This window comes from Aspergillus heteromorphus (assembly GCF_003184545.1).
Source record: "Aspergillus heteromorphus CBS 117.55 chromosome Unknown BO70scaffold_61, whole genome shotgun sequence".
Lineage (NCBI taxonomy): Eukaryota > Fungi > Ascomycota > Eurotiomycetes > Eurotiales > Aspergillaceae > Aspergillus > Aspergillus heteromorphus.
The window spans coordinates 36,799-54,194 of NW_020290466.1; the positions used below are offsets into that span (position 1 = coordinate 36,799).

At 35.5% G+C, this 17,396-nt stretch overlaps 2 protein-coding genes across 2 annotated transcripts; one reads left to right on the plus strand and one right to left on the minus strand.

Moving 5' to 3' along the window:
* The first annotated feature begins 2,023 nt into the window (after positions 1 to 2,023).
* BO70DRAFT_433565 (tetrafunctional fatty acid synthase subunit FAS1) lies at positions 2,024 to 8,906 on the plus strand. Its single transcript, XM_025548419.1, has 3 exons — positions 2,024 to 2,097; positions 2,185 to 8,168; positions 8,228 to 8,906. Exons 2-3 carry the CDS (start codon positions 2,376 to 2,378, stop codon positions 8,711 to 8,713), a joined length of 6,279 nt encoding a protein of 2,092 aa, XP_025394299.1. The 5' UTR covers positions 2,024 to 2,097; positions 2,185 to 2,375; the 3' UTR covers positions 8,714 to 8,906.
* Positions 8,907 to 8,991: 85 nt separating this feature from the next.
* BO70DRAFT_347002 (transcription factor IIF subunit TFG1) lies at positions 8,992 to 11,764 on the minus strand. The gene is made up of 4 exons (XM_025541569.1): positions 10,244 to 11,764; positions 9,855 to 10,151; positions 9,560 to 9,803; positions 8,992 to 9,500 (listed from the first exon to the last, which is right to left on the minus strand). The coding sequence occupies exons 1-4, from the start codon at positions 11,597 to 11,599 to the stop codon at positions 9,259 to 9,261; spliced, it is 2,139 nt and encodes a 712-aa protein (XP_025394300.1). The 5' UTR covers positions 11,600 to 11,764; the 3' UTR covers positions 8,992 to 9,258.
* Between the last annotated feature and the right edge of the window lie 5,632 nt (positions 11,765 to 17,396).

The following is a 17,396-nucleotide window of genomic DNA, read 5'->3' on the forward strand; positions in this document are numbered from 1 at the left end:
TTGTGAACGGTTGAGGAAGTAGGAAAATTTCGATTGGAATAGCAGCTCGCGAGAAGTCGTGGGAAGAGAAGGGTAACCACCCAAGCGGAAACCAACAACAGTTGCGAGTTTTAGGTTCGGAGGAAATAAGTTAATTAAACTGATAATATAATGTTGATGGATGGCTAAACAGTTTCAATCCTAATTAAACGATGACCCGTTAGCATGGAATGATTTACTGGAAGACGGCAGGTAGCATTGGTTTTGCCTCTTATCCCAATTGAACATACAGGCAGCCAGCAGGAAAAGAAGAATACTGGGTGGTGGACAGAAAAGGGGACAAGAGAAGAAAAAAGTGATTATGTATTAGGAATCGAAAGCACTCACCCCAGTCTAGGAGGACCACCGGCGGTGGGGAGCGTTCACCAATGCCCTAGAACCAGAAATATCCCAAGGAAAAGTGGAGGGGATTAGAAGGTAAAGAAAAACACAATAAAATAAATATTAACAAAAAGGGAAGATAGGAAGGTACTATGCACACTTAGAGGGGAAAGAAACTACAGACTATGGAGGGTGGATGGGATTTTGACTAGAAGCTTTTGGTGAGTGTTGGGGCGGGAGATGGCTGTCGTGTGCGTATGAAGTAGTATGGAGCACGGGTTACTCCGGCAGTACCTACTAGTACCACAGTGTGCAAAGTATTTTAGTGGTACTTACTCCCAGTACTCCGTAGCAGCAAAGATATCCCTGGGAACAGTAAATAAAATTAAAGACACGGGGAAAACAGGAAGCATTGTCTGGTTGGGGCTCAAAGTAGTACTTACCTTTAGATACAGAGGCAGGTAATTTTTCAGTGTGTGTAATTTTTAAAAAGGCCATAGTACTTACAGGTAGTTTAGGCACCTACTAGTAGCAGTACGCCACTTCAAGACAAATAAGTAATAACTCGATATCTGAGAAACCGGATCTAGTTATTGAATTCCTAATATATCTTCCCGTTACTTCAGTATATCTGTACAATCCAGCTAGAGATGTAGATACTGTGGGCATAAATATAAAATATGGGAAGAGGCAATTCAATGAAAAAAGTACTATAAAGCAGATGCCTAATTATTATAGATTTATATAGTTATACTACAACATCCTACCTCTTATATCCACTTACCTTAGTGATGTAATTAATTATAGGTACCTAAGGTACTTTAGGCACACACGCAGCTATACAGAGTGTACATAGTAGGGTTATTAGATAGTACCTACCCAGGTGATAAACAATATATCTGATTTTCATAGAGTATTCTATAATACTAGAAGGAAGTATAGTACGTAGCATCTAGGGATATTCTTCTCTAGTTAACTAAGTATCTATTAGGATCCTTACATAGATATAGGTACTACATCGGGAGTATATTCTATACGTAAATATAGTAGTAGATAGCCTGCATAATTTCTTATTCTATATTCAGGAAGATATACCGAGCCCCTTCTAACAGAATTATATACCTAGATACCTAGATCATAGGCCTGGTGATATGATACCTAGTAATAGAAGCTTAGCGGCACCTGGTAGGTACTCCTAGTACAGGTTATCTCGAGGGTACTGCAACGGTCAGGTATTGTCATATCACACCCTGGGCCCAGCCCAACCATTTTGGATCTTTGGGGAGATCCTCCTGCCCACCATACCAAATCCGGACGACTCCCATTCAACCAGCCCAAACCTGCGGGATTCGACCTCCGCTGAGCCGGTTCAACAGAGTTGTGTGTGCGCGCGTGGGCCACGCCTGCGTCTCCCAGCACGTGTAATAATAAAATATCACCTGGATTTGGTGAACCGCCTTTTTTTTGCCAGTTAAGGCTGGTTCACCCCGTCCGCTCAATTCACACCAGCCCGCATTTCCTTTCTCTTGGTTTGACACTTCCCCTTTTGTTCTCTATAACTATTTACCCTTTTTCATATTGTAATACACATCCCACACTTATCCAGTTCTTGTTGTCACCCCGATTTTATTTACAGTCATCTCATCTTTGCTGGACGGTGGACCAGCGGATGACTTTCGGGCAGGCTTGATCAAGTGTATTGAGTATTGCTTGGAAGAACCATTGTGACAGAAATAGGTAGGTCCATACCGGCTCAGTCAATCTCTCTTTCCCAGTCATTGCTTCTCCTGTTTTCCTGGTGAACAAGGATTGAGGTTTCCCCAGGCCTCTGCCCCGCAAGAATTTCCGGACCAAGCCTTTCACACCTATCACTTGTTCTTGAGGATCTTGTATAACACCTTTTTTCTCCCATCACAGAACCCCGCTGAGATATCCTCCTCGACAATCAACTGGGCTATTCCAATCGTGTTATTCCGGACAATCACATAGAACTAGACAAAAGACAGACCGACACAATGTACGGAACATCAACCGGTCCTCAAACGGGCATTAATACTCCTCGCTCATCACAGTCACTGAGGCCCCTGATTCTGTCACATGGGTCGCTTGAATTCTCGTTCCTTGTGCCGACCTCGCTTCACTTTCATGCCTCCCAATTGAAGGACAGCTTCACAGCATCGTTACCGGAGCCGACGGACGAGCTGGCCCAGGACGATGAGCCTTCTTCAGTCCCTGAACTGGTGGCTAGATACATTGGGCATGTCGCAAATGAAGTGGAAGAAGGTGAAGATGATGCGCAGGGAACATACTTGGAGGTTCTGAAGTTGGCTCTAAACGAGTTCGAACGCGCTTTTATGCGGGGCAATGACGTCCATGCTGTTTCGGCCGGCCTTCCTGGCATCATTGCCAAGAAGGTTATGGTCGTGAAAGCGTATTATGCCGGCAGAGCGGCTGTTGGTCGCCCGATCAAGCCATATGATTCGGCATTATTTCGAGCAGCCTCGGATGAGAAGGCCAGCGTTTACTCGGTCTTCGGCGGGCAAGGAAATATTGAAGAATACTTTGACGAACTGCGGGAAATTTACACTACCTACCCCTCTTTCGTTGATGATCTCATCACTTCCTCTGCCGAACTACTGCAGGCTCTATCACATGAACCTGAAGCCAGCAAGCTCTATCCCAAGGGCTTGGATGTCATTCAATGGCTTCAGGATCGTGATTCTCAGCCAGACACTGACTACCTAGTGTCGGCTCCGGTGAGTCTGCCGTTGATCGGTCTGGTCCAGTTGGCGCACTTCGTTGTCACATGCAAGGTCTTGGGTAAAACGCCCGGTGAGGTGCTTGAAAGGTTCAGTGGAACCACGGGCCACTCTCAGGGTGTTGTGACGGCTGCGGCAATTGCTTCTGCGACTACTTGGGAGGGCTTCGAGAAAGCTGCCAAGAATGCATTGACTATGCTTTTTTGGATCGGCCTTCGCAGTCAGCAAGCTTACCCTCGCACATCCATTGCTCCGTCCGTCCTGCAGGATTCAATTGAAAACGGAGAAGGCACGCCTACGCCCATGTTGTCCATCCGAGACCTGCCGAGGGCCGCTGTTCAGGAACACATTGACACGACCAATCAACATCTGCCTGAAGATCGTCATATCTCCATATCACTAGTCAACAGCGCTCGTAATTTTGTTGTGACCGGACCGCCTCTGTCCCTTTATGGTCTCAACTTACGCCTGCGCAAAGTCAAAGCTCCGACTGGGTTGGATCAGAATCGGGTCCCCTTTACCCAGCGTAAAGTTCGCTTTGTTAACCGTTTCCTTCCTATCACCGCGCCATTCCACAGCCAGTACCTATACCCAGCCTATGACCGGATTTTGGATGACTTGGAGGACATCGAAATACCGCCTCAATCTCTTGCCATTCCAGTCTACGATACGAAGACTGGTAGTGACCTCAGCAAGTTGGATGGAGCTAATGTCGTTCCAGCATTGGTTCGCATGATTACTCATGATGCCGTCAATTGGGAACAAGCAACTGTATTTCCGGGAGCGACGCACATTGTTGATTTTGGACCTGGCGGGATCTCGGGTCTCGGGGTGCTTACGAACCGCAACAAGGATGGTACAGGTGTCCGTGTGGTTCTCGCCGGGGCTATGGACGGTACCAATGCCGAAGTTGGGTATAAGCCCGAGCTTTTTGATCGCGATGAACACTCGGTCAAATATGCCATTGATTGGGTCAAAGAATATGGGCCACGTCTGGTGAAAAACGCGACTGGCCAGACCTTCGTTGACACCAAGATGAGCCGGCTCTTGGGCATTGCCCCCATCATGGTCGCCGGAATGACGCCCACTACAGTGCCATGGGATTTTGTTGCTGCGACGATGAACGCAGGCTACCATGTCGAACTCGCCGGTGGTGGCTATTACAATTCAAAGACGATGACAGAGGCCATCAACAAGATTGAAAAAGCCATTCCACCTGGCCGCGGTATCACCATCAATCTGATTTATGTTAATCCTCGCGCCATGGCTTGGCAAATCCCCTTGATCGGAAGGTTGAGGACTGACGGCGTGCCCATTGAAGGTCTTACGATAGGTGCCGGTGTTCCATCTATCGAGGTAGCCAACGAGTACATTGAAACACTTGGCATCAAGCACATTGCCTTCAAACCAGGCTCGGTAGATGCCATCCAACAAGTCGTCAATATTGCCAAGGCAAACCCGAAGTTTCCTATCATTTTGCAATGGACCGGAGGACGTGGTGGAGGTCATCACTCCTTCGAAGATTTCCACCAGCCTATTTTGCAGATGTACAGCCGTATCAGACGCTGTGATAATATCGTTCTTGTGGCCGGCAGTGGCTTTGGCGGTTCCGAAGACACATACCCTTACCTTTCGGGCACATGGTCCTCTGGCTTTGGCTATCCACCGATGCCTTTTGATGGCTGCTTGTTCGGTAGTCGAATGATGATTTCCAAGGAAGCCCACACATCTAAGAATGCCAAGAAGGCCATCGCAGAGGCCCCCGGTCTTGAAGACAAAGACTGGGAAAAGACATATAAGGGTGCTGCAGGTGGCGTTGTCACTGTATTGTCTGAAATGGGCGAGCCGATTCACAAGCTAGCAACAAGAGGTGTTCTTTTCTGGCATGAAATGGATCAAAAAATATTCAAACTTGATAAGGCCAAGCGTGTTCCTGAGCTCAAGAAACTCAGGAACTACATCATTCAAAAGCTTAATGATGATTTCCACAAAGTTTGGTTTGGCCGCAATGCCTCTGGAGAGACGGTTGATTTGGAAGATATGACCTACACAGAGGTGGTCCACCGTATGGTGGACCTCATGTATGTCAAGCATGAGTCTAGATGGATCGATGACTCGTTGAAGAAGCTGACCGGAGACTTCATTCGGCGGGTTGAAGAGCGTTTCACCATTGCCGATGGTCAACCGTCCCTACTTCAAAATTATTCAGAGCTCAACACACCGTACCCGGCCATCAACAATATCTTGGCGGCCTATCCCGAGGCGGCAACTCAGTTAATCAATGCTCAAGACGTTCAACATTTCCTGTTACTTTGCCAGCGCCGCGGACAAAAGCCGGTGCCGTTTGTCCCCTCCTTGGATGAAAACTTCGAGTACTGGTTCAAGAAAGACTCTCTTTGGCAAAGCGAAGACCTTGAAGCGGTTGTGGGCCAGGATGTCGGCCGGACATGTATCTTGCAGGGTCCAATGGCTGCAAAGTTCTCGAATGTCATTGATGAGCCAGTCGCCGATATTCTAAACGGCATCCACAAAGGCCACATTGAAAGTTTGGTCAGGGACGTGTATACTGGAGACAAGAGCAAAATCCCCGTCATCGAATATTTTGGAGGACGATTCAATAAGGACATTGGCGAGTTGGATATTGACGGCCTTACCATCTCGAAAGACGCCAACAAGTTCAGCTACCGACTGTCGTCATCGCCTTCAGCCGACCTGCCTGACCTGGACCGCTGGCTTCGTCTCCTTGCCGGCACAGCATACTCCTGGAGACACGCTATGTTTTTGGCCGATGTGTTTGTCCAGGGTCATCGTTTCCAGACTAACCCTATGAAACGAATTGTTGCGCCGGTTCCTGGAATGTATGTGGAAATATCAACTTCTGAAAATCCTTCCGAGACAACTATCATTGTGCGAGAACCCTATCAGTCTGGCAAACTTGTCAAGACGGTTGAAGTGAAAATGAACGACAAGAGTCAGATCAGTCTTACGATTTATGAAGGAAGAACGGCAGAGGCTGCCGTTGTTCCTTTAACCTTCTTGTTCACTTACCACCCTGACGCAGGGTACGCACCGATTAGGGAAGTTATGGACAGCCGCAATGATCGCATCAAGGAATTTTACTACCGCGTGTGGTTCGGTAACAAGGAGGTCCCATTTGATACCCCTACCACTGCAACTTTCAACGGTGGACGTACAACGATCACCTCTCAAGCCGTTGCTGACTTTGTTCATGCTGTTGGTAACACCGGCGAAGCGTTTGTCGACCGCCCTGGAAAGGAAGTCTTCGCTCCCATGGACTTTGCCATTGTTGCGGGTTGGAAGGCTATTACTAAACCCATTTTCCCTCGGACAATCGACGGTGACCTGCTGAAACTGGTTCATTTATCGAATGGTTTCAAGATGGTTCCTGGGGCCCAACCTCTGAAGGTTGGCGATGTTTTGGATACCACCGCGCAAATAAACTCGGTCATCAACCAAGAGTCTGGGAAGATGGTCGAAGTCTGTGGCACCATTAAAAGAGACGATGAACCTATCATGCATGTCACTAGCCAGTTCCTGTACCGCGGAAACTACCTGGATTTCGAAAATACCTTCCAACGCAAAGATGAAGTGCCCATGCAGGTTCACCTCGCTTCTAGCCGAGATGTTGCAATCCTCCGCTCAAAGGAATGGTTCCGCATGGATGAATCCGATGTTGAGCTTTTGGGCAAGACTTTGACTTTCCGTCTTCAGAGCTTAAACCGTTTCAAGAACAAGTCTGTGTTCAGCAATGTTCAAACAATTGGACAGGTACTCTTGGAGCTACCGACTAAGGAAATCATCCAGGTTGCCTCTGTGGACTACGAGGCCGGAACCTCTCATGGAAATCCAGTGATCGACTACCTCCAACGGAATGGCACGTCTATCGAGCAGCCGGTATACTTCGAGAATCCTATCCCTCTCAGTGGCAAAACATCATTGGTACTACGTGCTCCTGCGTCCAACGAGACTTATGCTCGAGTTTCGGGTGATTACAACCCTATTCACGTGTCACGAGTTTTCTCGAGCTATGCCAACCTGCCGGGTACCATCACCCATGGCATGTATACAAGCGCCGCAGTCCGCAGCTATGTTGAAACTTGGGCCGCTGAGAACAACATTGGCCGTGTTCGGGGCTTCCATGTGTCGCTGGTTGGTATGGTGTTGCCCAATGATATCATTGCCGTTAAATTGCAGCACGTTGGCATGATTGCTGGGCGTAAGATTATCAAGGTTGAAGCCAGCAACAAGGACTCCGAAGATAAGGTTCTTCTGGGCGAAGCTGAGGTCGAACAACCTGTTACTTCTTACGTCTTTACCGGCCAGGGCTCCCAGGAGCAGGGAATGGGAATGGAACTCTACGCCAGTAGCCCGGTTGCGCAGGAGGTTTGGGACCGAGCGGACCGTCATTTCATGGAGAATTACGGCCTATCGATTATTGATATCGTCAAGAATAACCCCAAGGAGCTCACCGTCTACTTTGGAGGTCCACGTGGCAAAGCCATCAGGCAAAACTACATGTCGATGACCTTTGAATCAGTCAACGCAGATGGAAGTATCAAGTCTGAGAAGATATTCAAGGAGATTGACGAAAACACAACATCGTATACATACCGCTCACCCTCTGGACTTCTTTCAGCAACGCAGTTCACGCAGCCAGCTCTAACACTGATGGAGAAGGCAAGTTTTGAAGATATGCGCTCCAAGGGTCTCGTTCAGAGAGATAGCAGCTTTGCCGGTCATTCACTCGGCGAGTACTCAGCTCTTGCAGCCCTTGCCGATGTCATGCCAATTGAAAGCTTGGTATCCGTTGTGTTCTATCGTGGCCTGACCATGCAGGTCGCCGTGGAGCGAGATGAGCAGGGACGCTCGAACTACTCTATGTGTGCCGTCAACCCAAGCCGCATCTCAAAGACTTTCAACGAACAAGCCCTGCAATATGTTGTCGAGAACATATCTGAGCAAACTACTTGGCTTCTGGAGATTGTCAATTACAATGTCGCGAACATGCAATATGTAGCTGCTGGTGATGTGAGTTCCATCTTTTATCGATACGAGATCTACCACAGTTTTATCTAACTCTTGAATAGCTTCGAGCACTCGACTGCCTTACTAATTTGCTCAATTATCTCAAGGCTCAAAACATTGACATTCCCGCTCTAATGCAAAGTATGTCATTGGATGATGTCAAGGCACACCTAGTGAACATCATCCGTGAGTGCGTTAAACAGACAGAATCAAAGCCTAAGCCAATCTCTCTCGAGCGTGGCTTCGCCACTATTCCTCTCAGGGGAATTGACGTGCCCTTCCACAGCACGTTCCTTCGCTCCGGTGTCAAGCCCTTCCGATCCTTCCTGCTCAAGAAGATCAACAAAACTACCATTGACCCGAGTAAGCTGGTGGGCAAGTACATTCCGAACGTTACAGCCAGGCCATTCGAGATCACAAAGGAATACTTCGAGGATGTTTACAGACTTACCAACTCTCCAAGGATTGCACACATTCTTGCAAACTGGGAGAAGTATGAGGAAGATGGTGAAAGCGGCTCACGCACCACTGGTGTGACTAGCGCCTAGGGCTGGTTGTTTAAATAAATTCGGACTGCTCTCTTTCCTCCATTTTATTATTTCACGTCCTGAATCCGAACTATATTGTTCTAGCGCTGGTGTTATAAAACTATCTTCAGCTACTGTTTAATCGCTTAGGCCTTCCTCGATAAATGTAGAAATGACACGAAATGTTCATAGCACGTACCAATGGAGATCCGAGATTTTATAGATATTTTGAATCTTCGCTACTACTATCAAGGGAACGGTCTATATTTCAAAGGAAATCTTGATCTTCTTTCAACTAAGTCCAATCGAGGGGAGGTCGAGTCAAAAAACAGCACCACGGAGCATGAAGGCTTAAGGTAAAAATTAGGACATGTGGCCATCGCGGTTGGAGCCTTATAAGATTATATCTAACTCTGACATACTCTGCCATGGTGCAGTAAGTAGCATTGAAGGCTGGGCAACATTTTATAAATTGAGGCCACTGAGGGGTAGTAAGGTAACTTGAAGCTTGCCATTCAGTACTTGAGACGAGTCAGTGCATAGTAATTCAGAGAGACCATGCAAAATCAGCTTTCTTTTAATAAACCAGGCCGTAACAGTCGGTCTTCTTTGCCATAAACCCCAACATCTTTTACGATTGCTATGAATCTTCGGTGATTCTCTTTGGATTCCCCGATGCGAGGGCGAAAGATTCTTAACAAATCGCTACTCAATATGCCGGATTGCGGAATAGCTGCATGTATTTCCGCGGGTGTAGGGAAGCTTTGAGTGTTACCAGATGGACCCGGTGTTGAAATACGCGTTGGGCCTGAGTGTATCCAGTCAGTAAATATGTCCTACTACATGAGTGAGGCTCAAGACACTTACCTCTGAAAGACTCCGGACTGCTGGCACGACTTCCCGAGAAGCTCTTGTTAGCCAAGGGAGCTGGGCTTCCAGCCCTGGATCCTTGTGGCGTCACACTTTGGGAGACCGCCGAAGGAGGATTAAGCTTCAACTTCTTAGATTTTCCATTTTCACTCATCTCCCCCGCGGACCCTGCGCCACCATCAACGTCGCTGACAGACGCCGCGCTACCCACCGGTATATTGCGAACGCGTTTTTTGCTAACCTAGGTGGAGTCAGCAGTTTGATCAAACGTAGTATGTTAAAGTTAACCTACCGGCATTGAAGACGATGTACTGGGGGAATTAGGGCGGGATGATTGAAGGTTGGGCTGGGAGGATGCATTCTTGGCTTTCCCCTTTTTGCGAGAAGTATCTGTGCCACTTGCATCTGAAGGAGATCCTAGTCGCTTTCGAGGCGCTACGCTGGGGCCTTTCTTGGAAGGGTCGCTGTGTTTCGGGCGACCAGATGGTGTGAGGTTGCCTTTGGAAAAGAGATCTTTCTTGTTCTTCTCTTCTTCAGCTTTACTCTCCTCATCCTCCTTGGGCCGCTCAACCTCGCTGTCTTCCGAGCTCTGTTTATAGACAGATCAGCGATGACTGCCATACGCGCATAGACGGACGAAGAAATATTATTAAATAGGAAACAGAATAAAGAGTAACATACCTCATCATCGGAGTAAGGATTCACATCTGAACCACTACTATAATCATAATTCTTCTCTCTCTTCTGCAGGGCTTTGCGCACTTTCTTCCCAAGGACCCGGCGTGCTTCTCTCTCTCTCTTCTCTTTTAATTCCTCCTCTTCGTAGTCCTTCTCATTCTTCAAATCAAACACGTTTGCTTTCAACTGATCTTGCTTGATTCGTTTCTCGGCAGCTTTCGCATCCTCATCCTCATTGAAAAGGTCGTCATGTTCCTCGTCATCAGCAAACCGATCTTCCTCAAAGTCCATATCATCCCCTTCCAACCCTTCAACTCCTGATGGAGTACCTTGTTTACCGGCATACACTTTTTGCTTTTTGGCAAATTGTTCCAGTTCCCTTTGATCGGCTAGCTCTTGCTGCTTTTCCATGAACCACCTTGGATCTTTGACCTTTTTAGCCATAAATCTTTCGGCCTCTTCTATTGTCAAGGCCTTGAATTGGTTTTTCGCGCTAAACCGGTACCACTTTTCCACCGGTATCATCCTCATTCTCCCTGTATTCTCAAGAATGAATACTGCATGTGTCTCGGAGAGTGCAGCTTCATAGTTTCCCACCCATATATTCTTGTTATCAAAATCTTCCAAGTGCCATGGTAGGGCTTCTTCATATTTGATCCGAGTCCTAGCAATCTCCTCAGGGGTCATGTCTGTTTTGGAAACCTGCTGGGTCTTTTGCTTGGGTGCATTGTGTCTCTTTGGGGCCGATCCAACAGATGGTGCTATTTGGGCCATGTTCTCTGCACGCTCTTTTTCCCTGGCAGCCTTCCTAGCCTCCAGTTCGTCGCGCTCCAATTCATCCATCTGAGGACTTTGCTCGGAACCTGTTTTTGAGTTGGGTTGGCCGCCTCTATCGGCATGGGAATCATGGGGCCGCGTTCGTGGATCTCGGCGCTGGAGCCTGACAGGGCGAGTAAACTGAGATTCATCGCGAGGATCAACCGACTTCTTCGACGTGAATCTAGCAATGTGATGCTTTAAACCTTCCCGCAACGCTCGCTTTGTCGTTACGATTGGATAGTCAACGTAGGTGTCACACAATAACGGACCACTGAATCCGTTAACTGAGAAATCACTCTTTGCTGATGTAGGAGCGCTTTTCTCTGGCCGTGGTACGGACATTGGATTAGCAACAACAGGTCTGGAAGGCGGTTTCGGTGCTCCTTTTAAAGCCGATGTTGGAACAAGCGGTCTCATTCCCGGTTTCCTCTTCGGTCGCACGAGAGGATCCGCTGCCTTGGGGCGACGAATCCTCAGGGGCGGAGGTCCATTTGAACCTATCGGTGTTCGTGATCTGGGGTCGTTGTTAGGCGTAGCCATGACGCGGTGTTTCCAGAAAGTTGAAGGTCTGAAAGCCCCCTCCTTCGAAGGATTAGAGAGGAGAATGATATAGAGAGGTTTGATATCAGTTGATAGTCAGCCAGCCAGACTGACTGATGAAGCCAGTACTATCAGTACTAATTGACGGAAAAACAGATACTTTGGTGATGAGTTGAAACCCGGCGCGTAGGGCGCTGTTGCTACAGGAGGGCTAGACGGGCGGGGACTGTGATCAGATTATGTAAGAAGTCTCCAGTGCACTCACTTTTGATTAATACCGGGTTGCAGCTCATCATAGTCTGGAAAAAAACTTGACATGATCTAAAATTCTGTTAGTTATCTTATTATCTGGTTTAGATCATACTGAACTGTTCTTGATATATAGTTAGTATAATTTAAACTCTCTCTAAATTAAAAGATCTATATTATAATAAATAATTTAGATTATATTAAATTTTAATTAATTCTATATTAAATATATATTATAAAAATTTATTTAAAATAAAGATCTATTATATTTTATATTAAATATTTAATAATATAATTATTTATTATTCTACTTTTTAAAATAAAAGATAAAATAAATAAATAAGATATATATAGAGTGGCTAACAGCCAGGTCAGATCAGCTTAATTAGAATTTTTATATCTAATTATCAGATTATAATCAGATTAAAAAAATTTTTATATTTAATTATAATATAGATAAAAATTAAGTAATTAATTATTTTAATTATTTTTAATATTAAGATCTATCTGCTATATTTTTTTAAGTTTTAATATAATTAAGATATACTTAGATTAAATAATTATTAATCTAACTATCTTTATAATTATTTAAAAAATATATAAAAAAAAAACTTTTTAAATTAAAAAAATATAATTAAAAAAGAAATTAGTATTTTGTTTATTATTATTTATTAAAAATAATAAGAAAATTCTAGTTATATTAATAAAATTAGGCTTGTCATTACCTGCTTGTCAGCTCAGGGTTTGCTCAGCCCGGCTTACCAAGAGAATCTGCTTGAGAAAGTAAATAAACTTAATAAATAGATTTAAATTTTTTAGATCTGGCTTAATAAAATTAATAAATTTATTTTAGATTAAATAAGCTAGATTTTATAAATTTAGATTTTATCTCTTAATTTAATATATTTATATTATATAAATAAATTATATATAATTATAAAAATTTTAAAATTAATAAATCTATTTATTCTTTATATTTTATAAAAAATTAATTTTAAATAAAAAATATAAACTATACAGAAAGTATATATAATTAATTATAAATTAAATATATATAAAAATAAAATAATCTTTTTTAATTATAATAAAAGTCTAAATAAACAGATCTTTATTATAATTATTTAAATTAATATAAATATAATAATAAAACTAAAATTAAGTAAGATAATATTCTTAAGATTATTAATAATAAAAATTATAAAATAAAATAAGTAGCCTGAATTTTCTATTTTATTATATTATTATTTTAAATATTTAATATTTTTAAATTTTTTTTTCTAAATTCTTCTTTTTATTAATATATTTAATATATTTATCTAAAATCTTATTTTATTTATTTAAATTATTCTTTAATTTTAAATTAAGATTATTATTATTATTATTTTTAATAATATAAAAATTTTATTTTAAAATAAAATTCTTAATATATATTTAAATTATAATAATATAAATAGTCTCTGATAATAAATAATTTTAATAATAATAATAAATATTATATAATAAATTAAATAATTATTTAATATTAATATTATTAATTAAAATAAAAAGAAAATCCCAAGCTATAATAGTAAGAATTAAAAATTAAAAAATATTATTTTTTTATTATTTAAAAATATGAAATATCTTAACAGAATCTAAAAATTAATTTAAATTAAAATCTTATATTTAAATAAAATTATAAATTATAGAGATAATACATATATTGTTTTATAAATATTTATTAATTTTATTAATTTAATAAATCAAGAAATATTTTAAATTTAAGAAAGAATATTTTTTTATATAAATAAATTAATTTAATAAATTTAATAATAAATTAATAATACAAATTATATAAAATAAAAGATATTAAATAAAATAAAACTTATATAATTTTTTAAAATTTTTTAATATTTATATTTTTAATTCTTATTCTTATCAGTCTAGTCAGCAGAGCTAAAAATCTAAATTTTTAATTATAAAAAAAAATAATAATAATAATATAAATATATTTTTAATTATAATAAATCTTAGAATAATAAGTATAAAGTTTTTTTTATATTTTTTTAAATATTTTTAAAAAGATTATTTTTATAAAACTTTTTTATTTTAAAAAAGCTTACTAATATTTTTTAAATATTAAAAAAAATATTATAAATACTAAATATTTTATTTATTATTAAATCTTAAAAGCTAGAAAGAGCTAAGATAAAATTATAAAAAAAAATATAAAATTAAAAAAACATTTATATTATTTTTATTTAGTATAGATAAAAAATAATTATATAAGATTCTCTTATATTTATATTATAATAAATTAATTAATATTCAAAAAATAATTATATATTAAAATATAAGATATATTAAGTTTTATTAAGTCTTATAATTTTAAAAAAGATTAAGATCTTAAATATTAATTTTATATTTTATAATATATATTTTATAAAAAAAATTAATATTAATAAATTTTATAATTTTATAAATCTATATAAAGAGAATTTATTAATATAATTTTAATTTTTAATAAAATATATATTTTTTAATTATTTAGAAAATATCTATTATATATTTTAATAAATTATTTTTTTATATTATTTTAATTTAATTATTTATTATTTTAATTTTAAAAAAAATAAGAAGTTTTTTAAAGCAAGTTATAGAATATAAATAAAATAAAAAATATAAATCTATAATTAAATTAGTTTAATAAGAGCTAAATTAAGAATCTGCTTATTTAAATTATAATTTTTAAATTAGATATATAACTAATCTTAAATAATTTTTATTATTAAATTATTATTAATAATATTATTTATTACAAATATAAAATCTGATTTTTAAGATTAAAAAAAATAAGAATTTTAATAATTAATTTTATTATTTAATTATTTACATAATTTTTATTCAGAGACTTAAATTTGAAAAGAACTTTCTTATATTATTAATTAATATTAATAAAATAATTAATAATTATTATAAAAGATTTTTACTGTAAACTAGTTTAATTATTAAGAATAATTAAGATTTTAATATTATTTAAAATAATATTAAGTATCTCTAGCTGTTTAGTATAAGATTTATTTATTAATTAATTATAAATTATATAATAATCTAAAATCTTAATTAATTAATCTAAATTAGTAGTTAATTATAATAATTATTAAAATTATAAATAATTAATAATATTAAATAATAATTATATAATAAGAATAAATTTTAGAATTTAATTAATAAAGTTTTTTAATATATAAGCAGAAATCTAAGTCTAAAAATAAAAAAAAAATTAATTTTTTAAAAATTAACTTAAGTTAGAATTATAATATATTTTTAATTAATTAATAAAAAATAATTAAATAGTTATTTTTTTAAAACTTTTATTAATATATAATCTGCTCTGTAAATAATACTATATTAAAAAAATATAAAAATTTTAAAAAAATAAATAAAATAAATATTACTTATAATAAATATAATAAATCTTAAATATATTATTATATAATAAAATAATCTTCTGAAAATTTTTTTATATATATATTTTTAAATAACTAATTCTTAGAAATATTTATATTTTATATTTATAAATATTATTATTCTTATTACTTTTATATTATATTATTATAATAAAAAAACTTATATATATACTTAATTAAAAAATATTATTTTATTATATTTTTTATTAAATATAATCTATAATTTAGAATCAGATTATATCGGATAAGACTAATTTAATAAATTTAAAAAAAAAGTTTAATAGAACTAATAAATTTTTAAAAGATATATTAAATAATAAATTATATTCTAAAAAGAAGATCTTGCTAATTAATTAAAATAATATTATAATAATATAAATTTATATATATTAAAAAAAATAATTATTAAAACTTAATAATAAATTATAAAAAATTTTATAATACTAGCTTATTTTCTAAATTATATAAAAAATATTTTTAAAATAAAATCTTATTTTTTATTATTTATTTTTTTTAATTAAAATTAGATTTTTTTCTTATTAAAGCAGAAGCCCGATTTTTTTTTATTAATATTAGATTTTTCTTTTAATTAAAATTAAATCTTATATTTCTGATTATTTTTATGTTCTTTTTTAATTCTTTTTTATTTTTAATAGATTTTTGCTTCTTATCTTATTTTTTTTTAATCAGACTTAGTATTAATAATTTTATTTTATTTTTATTAAAATCTAATATTTTATTCAGATCTAATTTCTTACTAGAAGTTAAAGATATATTTCTTATTTTATATTTATAAAATAATAGTTTTTTATTAATTTATAGCTTATATTATTTTATAAGCTGAATAATAATTCTTAAAGCTTTTTTTATATTCTATAAATTAAGATAAAAGAGATTATTATAAAAATCTAGATATTATTTATATTTTTTAGAGATATTTTTTATTATTTGTTCATTTAATAAAAATATTAAGAAATCTTTATTATAATTATTAAAATTAATATTTTATTTATAATTAAAAAATATAATTATATATTTCTTAAATCTGCTTATTATTTTATTTTATTCTTTTTATAATATTATTAATATAATTTAAAACTAACTTTAAGTAACTATATATATATTATATTATAAATAAAATAAGTAACTTTATAAATATTAGATAAAAAATAATAAAATCTAATTTTTAAAATATTAAATATAATTTTTTTAATTATTAAATATAATTAGAGACTATCTATAATTATAAAGAACTTTTTAAAAAAAAATTTTATAATATTTATTATTAAAGATTTAATCTCTCTAATTATTAAATTTTTATTTTAATTAATTTAAATTATTAAATTTTCAAATAAATTCTAATTAATTAATTTTTTCTTTTATTAAGAATTAATAAATTTCTAATTTTAAATAAATATTTAGAGATTATATTATATTTTTAATATTATTTTAAAATAATATATTATTAGCTAGAGCAGGATTAGAATAAATTAAAAACTTTTTTAATAATATTATATTATAATTTCAACTTAAATTATTTAAAATAAATATTTTATTTTAAATTTTTTTTAAATTATAATAATCTTTATAGAAAGTATTTTTAGCTATAATATATTAATAAATTAATAAAATCTATTTAAAGTTAGATTTTGATTTATTTATATCTTTATTTAATTTAATATTTTTTTATTAAAAATTAGTTATAATTTAAGTTTAAAGCTTATTAATAAAATTAATAATAAGATTAATCTACTTAGCTAAATCTTTTTTTATAATAATAATTATTTTTTATTTTTTATTAATATTAAACTATAGAATAGAATATCAGTAAATTTTAAAAATTAAATAAATATTTTAAATATATATAAAACTTTTTTTAGATATTTTTATTTTAAATTATATTATAAAAATATATTTTTTAGAATATAAATAAATAATTTTTTAATTTTTTTAATCTTAGTTATCTATTTCTGCTATAATAAATATATTAATAAAAAATAATTAAAAATATATTTAAAATATATAGATATTTACTCTATAAAAAATTCTTTAAAAAATTAGATTTATATATTTTAAAAATGATATTAAAAAAAATTAAT